Source organism: Pipra filicauda, unplaced genomic scaffold (assembly GCF_003945595.2).
Source record: "Pipra filicauda isolate LSUMZ 115617 unplaced genomic scaffold, ASM394559v2 scaffold533_size343818_pilon, whole genome shotgun sequence".
Taxonomy (NCBI): Eukaryota; Metazoa; Chordata; class Aves; order Passeriformes; family Pipridae; genus Pipra; species Pipra filicauda.
Window position 1 is genome coordinate 115,916 of NW_024104680.1, and position 7,247 is coordinate 123,162.

The following is a 7,247-nucleotide window of genomic DNA, read 5'->3' on the forward strand; positions in this document are numbered from 1 at the left end:
GCTCCGCTCCTGCGCTCACTCCGCGCTGCCGCAGCCCCTGCGCCCGCGCGCTCCCTCGCCGCGCAGGTAAGGGGGGGCTCCGGGGCGGGCACCGGCACCGGCACCGCGGGACAGGACCCGCTCGGCTCTGGCAGCCTGTCCCCGCCGCGGCGCGGGGCTCTGGCCGCCGCTCCCTCGCTCCCTTACCGCGGGCAACTAGTTGGGGGAGCGGTCGGGCGGGGCTGCCCGGGATGCCGAGGATTCGCGAAGTGGGAGCGGCGGCGCGGTGCCCCGTCCCCGTGCCGTCCCGTCCCGTCCCCCTGCCCCGCGACCTAGCGGGGAGCCGGGTCCGCCCGGAGCGGGGCCGTGGCGGGGCGCAGGGCGGAGGCTGCCGCAGCCGGGTTTGGGGCGGGGAGAGCTGCCCAGGGTGGGTGCCACGGGACGCTGATGTGTCCGGCTCTCGTTGCAGGCTGCTCGAGTACTTCAGAGCGAGCGGGAGGCTGAGCCGGCAGCATCCCGGGCATTTCCAGCGAGCGCCCGCCAGCAGCCCGGCACGGCAGTGACTGAAATTTAGGCGTCTTCAGAGAGGGGAGGAAGATCCTCATCTTCCGTAGCCTCCTCAATGAGTGCCAAGCTCTCCAAGGACTTGAGGCTGTCCCTGCCGCCTTGTCTTCTGAACAGGACATCCACCACCTTAAATACCAGCACCACCTGCATCACCCAAGTGGGTCAGCTCTTCCAGTCCTTCTCATCCACCCTGGTTTTAATTGTCCTAGTCACCCTCATCTTCTGCCTGATCCTCCTCTCCCTCACCACCTTCCACATCCACAAGAGGAAGATGAAGAAACGGAAAATGCAAAAGGCTCAGGAGGAGTATGAACGGGACCACTGTGCCCGCAGCAGCAATAGCAGCAGCCAGCACCCTGGGACAGTGGTGCAGGGAGAGGCAGCCCAAGGAAGAGACAGCCGACTGGGAAGACCCCCCCAGGACTTGGAGATTCAGCGCTCCTCTTCCTCAGCAGCCCCCGGCTCTCAGCAAGCACAGGTTTGTTTGGACACAGCTGGTGCAGGGCTCCTGCAGACGGAGATTTTATCATGATGGTTTGGGGGAGACCTCGCGAAGGCTCTGATTGGTGTTTGTAAATACCTGAGTGATTATTCTAGTCCCTGAAGAAGAGGAAAATATTGCTAATTCAAATGAACGAACAAGCCCATGATCCAAGTGCATGACAGATCACATTGAGTTTCTCATTGACTGTGTGAGGAAAGGATGCATCTTTTAACTGGAGAAGGAGCTGCACACAACTACTAAATATCGAGTCATCCACCTGCAGGAGAGGGTCAGGGGTAGGGTGTCCCTTTTCCCTGGACATTATTACCCCAAGGACTGGGATGTTCCTGCTCTTGGGATTCCCGCTGCACCCTGTGTCACCATTGCATGGTGTTGGTTGGGATGTGGGTGAGTGGTGTGGGGGGACAGGCAGGTCTAGTGGGTGCCTTCGGACCCTCCTGTCCCCTCGGAGCAGACTGGAAGTACACTGTGGTCTCTCCTTTTGTGCTGGGATCTATGCCCCTGTCCCGCCCCTCTCCTTTGCAGGACTGGATATTATTTTGTGTTGAAATGGCTACCCCTAGTTGGGCTTAACTGCAAACACTCTCTGGCCCCACATCCTTGTGCCCCCAGCTGCAACACTGATTGACCCACTATCTGGGGGATGGGATGGAGTCAGCTGTCTGCATAGAGTGATGCTTGAGCTTTCTGCTCCCTTCAGCTCCATTCATCTTCAAATACCTCCCCTTCCCCATTCCTATCTGCATCCCGTGAAACCCGAATGCCATGAAACCTGAAACCCAAACCCACTCTCATTCTGCGTGGAAGGGAGAGGTAATGTGCAGTAACTTGCCTGTCCTCTCCCAGAGGAGGTTGTCTTTGTACCTCCTCTTGGTCCTGAAACAATCCAGTTCTGCACCAGGCACCCTGCACTGAATGCCTGCGTTTACAGCCTTGCCTCCCAGTAAGGAATCCTGCAGCAGTACCCATCTTGCTTCTACTTTTTTAGGCTGATGTGTATTTTTAAGCCTAATCTTGTAGACAGTTAAGGACAGACAACACTTAATTTTCTTCTGTTTTCCCTCTTAGGGAACAAATCATGCAGTTGTGCAAAAATGTCCACTCCTAAACCCTGGTAAATATTTATTTTAGAAGTGGCTGGTGTAGTTTATCCCTAGCAGGCATTGAGAGTTTTTTTGTCTGTGGATGGTGGGTGTGAGTGGCTGCTGGTACTGTGTGTGTCGGAGGTAGCAGTGTCAATTACAGAAAATGCGGCTTTAGTGATTAAATCAGTGACCATTACTTGAAGGTGCCTTAACAGAGTGCCATATCCAAACTTTGAAACGTTGAGTGTGGTATCGTAGCAGAGGCAGCCCTCTACTGTGCATACTAGCATCTAAAATTACAGCAAAGAAAAAGTGAGCCTGAGAAATTGAATCTTTTTTTTTTTTTTCCTTCTGTCCCAGCACTAAAAGTGATTTGAGGAGATAGTAATAGTCCACAGAATTTTCTGTATCCTTTGTATTTCTTCTGTGCTGTGCTCTGCCTCCCAGGGTGGCTGACTAGGAAAAGCCCAGACACATGGACCAGGAGGTCTGGGGCCCTAATCTGGGAGCGAATGCCATTAACTAATTTAAAACAGGGAAAGCGAATGGCAGAAGTGCTCCATAATCCTCTAATAGCCCCAAAATGCAGAGTTTTTGGGGCAGTGTTTCTGTTACCGAGTTTTATCCCTTTCCGATCTTTCCCGGTCTGATGGAAAATTGCTGTTGAGTTTGGATCCATGCCTCCAGTGCTTTAGACAAGTACTGCGTCATCCAGCTCAAGGTGCTGCTCCACCCTCTGAGGTTAGTGTGGTGAGCATACCGTATCTGTGACCAAGTGGTGTTTGCCAGTGCTGTTTGATGGGAGTCATGGCTGACTCTTGCTGCCAGTTGATGGGATCAGATGCTAATGGCTACTTCACTGTTGCTGGGCGAGGAAATTGGCTTTGTTTTGTTTCCCCTAATAAAGGATGCATGAACTTTTGTGTTTAACCTCCTTATGCAACTGCAGCACAATATTGCACCACAGGGAATAGATTTAGGACAATGAAGAGTGTTCAGTGAACAGTAATGGAACTCCTTGACCGTTGATCTCCACTAAATAGAGAGATATTACTTTCCCCTTTATTTTGTGCCTTTAAAAAAAATCCCCACAAACCAACAGTGTATAATTTCGAATTTTATAAAAGCAATAAGATGTTCCAAATCACTCCAGTGCATTTCTGGTTGATGATTCCACTTCTTTAGTGTCTGAACTCAGATATTCTTCCCTCTGCCTTATGCACTCAAGGCATGCAATAATTTCCCAGAAGTGTACTGCTTGTCACATCTCATTGCATTTATAAAATTGCCCTATTTTTGAAGAAAAAAAGAAGGATGGAGAGATAGATATATATATCTTTATATATATATTATGGATATACAGGTATATGTATTGTTTATATAATCTCATGACACTAAAAGTAGTTGCAAAAGTGTGACTAAAGTTAGAACGTTACCATGTAAAACTCTATCCTGTTAATTAGCTTTGATTTAATATTTTAATATCTCTGTATTTATGTAAATCTGTGTAAATTATATGCTCTATTAGTAAAATTTCATACTGACTTTAATTTTTGCAGAACTGTGAGCTTCTTGTGGTGTCATTTAAGGTTTTTTATTTCTGAAGTTAAATTAGACAAGATATGAAAAGTTATAACTTCCTATTATCACACAGAATTACTGCAATAAGGTTCATGTGTACTCCAAATACACAGTCCTATCTTGAGGTATTGCAGGCTTATGAGGTTTAATTGAATGGTCTCAGGAGATCTAGCTGATACAAGCAGGACACGTAGGTTTTCATTTTCATGAAACAATAAGCAACCTGGGGAATAGATGTGAATTTTTAAAACAGAGTTTATGCTTGGAGGTTCTGTCAAATCAATTGCTTCAAAGCCCTACAGCTACAGCTAAACTCCTGCACTTAGCATTCAGTATTAATAAGGCTGATGCTTCTTTCCCCTCCCCCTCCTACTTAAACTAGAAAAGAGTAGAAAATTGTTCATATTTCTAAAGCATACATTTTCAGCTAACTGTGAAACTGCCCAAAGGGTTTTGAAAATACGTATTTTATGCAAGTGTAATATCTATGTATCTGTATCCATATATTTAAATATTTTTGTGTAACCTTTTCTACGATATTTGATAGAGATGCTGGGTAAATGCTTGTACCATTCTCAAACGTGAGGAAGGATTTATACCCTCTTGATGCGGACATTCTTTTTCCTGTGAATTTGCACTGGTTTCGACAAGTGACGGTGATGACTGGGCAGCTGAGTGCTGACTGCTGGAAGCACAGACAGTCTTTCCTCCCTCTGTTAAGGAGCACATCCTCCAGCTGGATTTTCCTGGTTCTGAATTGGAACTGGTTGCCCACTAGCATCCTGCATGTGTAAGAATAAGAAGTGCTGTGGTGCTCAACAGTTCCTGTCTGGTCCAGCTGTCATTTTGTGGAAGAAGCACGACAGCAGTGAGTTGTTTTGTAGAGCCTAGTGAGAATAGAGCTGATGGGCAATGTGGTGGCCATGCTGGGTCTGGATTGGAGAATCAGCAATGCCTTGTCCTGCGCTCCTGTCCTCAGAGCCTGCTGCTGCCCTGGGGATTTGTACAGCTCCTGCTGGCATCAGCAGGAGTGGCTTGCACTGACTGCCAAGGAACTGGGATCCCATCTGTAGTCCACATGGAGAGTGACAGCTCTCTACACCACCGCCACTGACCCTGCTCTGCACCTGTCTTAGCAACCTCCACGGGGATGGAAACCACTGCACCCCATGAGGGCTAGGGTGCTTCAGCCTGGTGGCACTGGGGAACTCGCACTGCTACTGTTAGCTCTGCTTCTGTGGACTGAGGAATTTAGGTTCTACGTGGATCCTATGCGGATCATGGACAGGGAATGTCATTTCATTAAAATGTATGATTCTGACATTTTTTTCTGTGGGGGTTTGTCTACTGCAAATGTAGTTTCAGATGAAATTTGCGAGCTCTCCATCCAAACGTGTTTTAACTTTTGATACATCTCGCTCAGATGTATATCTATAAATTTATAGATATATATCTCAAAAGAAATGCTGGACAAAAAACAAAGGACAGAGACTCCACATTATAGACGAAACTGTCCTATGACAAATTTTTTTTCTTTTATTTAAAATTAATTTTAGAGGCTATATCTTTGATGTAAATAGCAAGTTACTCTGTGATTAATGTTTTCCATAGCATTTCTGAGTAATTGCTATCTTGTTTCTGGAAAGCTGTGTCCAGTGTTATGAAGCAACTGTGCTTTTCTTCTTCTGTTGTTATGAATATGAGTGCAATTTTTATGTAGGTAGGAAAAAGAATATGATTTGACTCTTTAGATAGGACTGAATTATTTTAAATCCAGTTATAGGACTTGGTTGCTTTTTTTCTTTCTAGTTGTTATTCTCTCTGCACGTTCGTATTTTTTCTATGTGTACTTGAAACCGTACATTTTAATAAGTATGCAAGATATGAAGGGAAACATGAAAAATTATGTGAACATTCTTTTTCCTCTTTTGTGTAAATAGCAAAATTTATAATGACTTAGATAGCATTTCACTGTATTTCTCATCTATATAGAAATTGGCATGACTCATATACAAACCTTTAATATCACTTTCATTTATGTTAAAAGTTAGAACTACTTTTATCCAGGACTGACTTTCTCATCTCTTTCTGGTACTGAACATTTTTTCCAAGTTTCCCATCTGATCGCTAAATAAATTTCTAGTAGAACAGAGCCTCCTTCTGTTTTTAGTCTTTTACATGTAGGTCTCTGGTCTGAATCCAGCCAAACTCAATAGTGTAGAAAATGTGTTATGACCTTGCAAGAACTGGATGGTGTATGAGCTTGAGGAGAGAAGTGACTGACAAGCGAACAGATGAAATGCCTGACAATGGTAATAGTTAGCTTTCTTGTTTGGAGTTGTGGAAGCGAAGACTCCCCGTCCTCTGAATTGACCTGGGTGAAGGGTGAGCCATTCCAGCTGCAGCAGAGACAAATATCAATGTCCTTGCTGATACTGTTGCTCTAAACCATCATTTTCAATATGACATTAGGTCTTATTTCTGTAAATTATATGTCACGTATTTCTTATTCAATTCAAAGAAGTTTTCACTGCTTCATCAGTACTATATGTTCTCTGTGGATAACTAGAAGGATTAATTTTCCAACCCTTTTAACCCAATACCTCTAGAAGCATCGATTTTGTATGAGTTAGGAAATAAATAAACATTTGGATCAGAACACTGTCAGTAAAAATTGCCTTTATTTATATAATCTGGTGTTCCAGTTGGCTTTTCCTTGTTGTTTTCTTCCTTGAAATGGAACAATATAATCTGTTCATTATTTTACTTTCCTAAAGTGGACAAAGGCTTTAAAGCAGTCACTGCAAAACACACGTATACAAACAGGAAAAGATTTCACAATTTACAGCAGAATAAAATCATGTAGGTTTTATTTTTTTTAATTGCACATTCTTTGTCCTCTGTTTTTCAGACCCCCTCAATCAACCAAAGTTTTTACCTAAAATCTTCTGAAAAAACTCACATAAAGCAGATGGATTGCTTTGCTTTTATAGTTTTGCTTTTCTTACTACACAGTCAATGACAAAGTACAGGTCAAAACGTTTCGTACAGTATCCTAGAGGATTATAAGTACTGTAAATAAGGGGCAAGTATAGAAGGTTATAAGGAGAAAATATTATCTCTATAATATAGTAAAAGCAGCAAGAGCTGGAGGATGAATTTGTGATTCTAAAGGAGTGCTTTTACATTTTATTCCTGGCTCTGTCACTCACATGTGAGGCTCTCAGCTTCCAAGCTATTTATGTAATAAGTGACACGTAACTTATCTAATAAACAAAGACCTGGGGAATCTGCAAATATACAGTCCTGAAATGAAATTAAGCATCATATACATAAAAAAATACTGATAGCATAATACAAATTAAAAGAGTCTTTATGCTATAATCACCTGCCTTGGATTGTTCAAGTGCTTACACTTGGCAGCAAGATCCAAGTGGCACACTGCACAGCTGGGAGACGGATGGCTGGGCAAGATGCTTGAACAGTCACACTGAAAGGCTCAATTTAATTTTTAATTTGAAGTGGAATAC

At 44.2% G+C, this 7,247-nt stretch overlaps 1 protein-coding gene across 2 annotated transcripts in view; it reads left to right on the top strand.

The window, feature by feature from the left end:
• Positions 1 to 6,409, top strand: part of CUNH11orf87 (chromosome unknown C11orf87 homolog) — a 28,094-nt gene extending 21,685 nt beyond the window's left edge. The window contains exons 1-2 of one of the 2 annotated variants that reach the window (XM_027712758.2): positions 17 to 66; positions 449 to 6,409. In XM_027712758.2, the coding sequence (XP_027568559.1) occupies positions 602 to 1,078 (477 nt within the window). In that variant the 5' untranslated portion in view covers positions 17 to 66; positions 449 to 601 and the 3' untranslated portion in view covers positions 1,079 to 6,409. Of the gene's footprint in view, positions 1 to 16; positions 67 to 448 lie in introns of those variants that run through there. The other variant, XM_027712759.2, reaches the window with a different exon arrangement.
• The last annotated feature ends 838 nt before the right edge of the window (positions 6,410 to 7,247 follow it).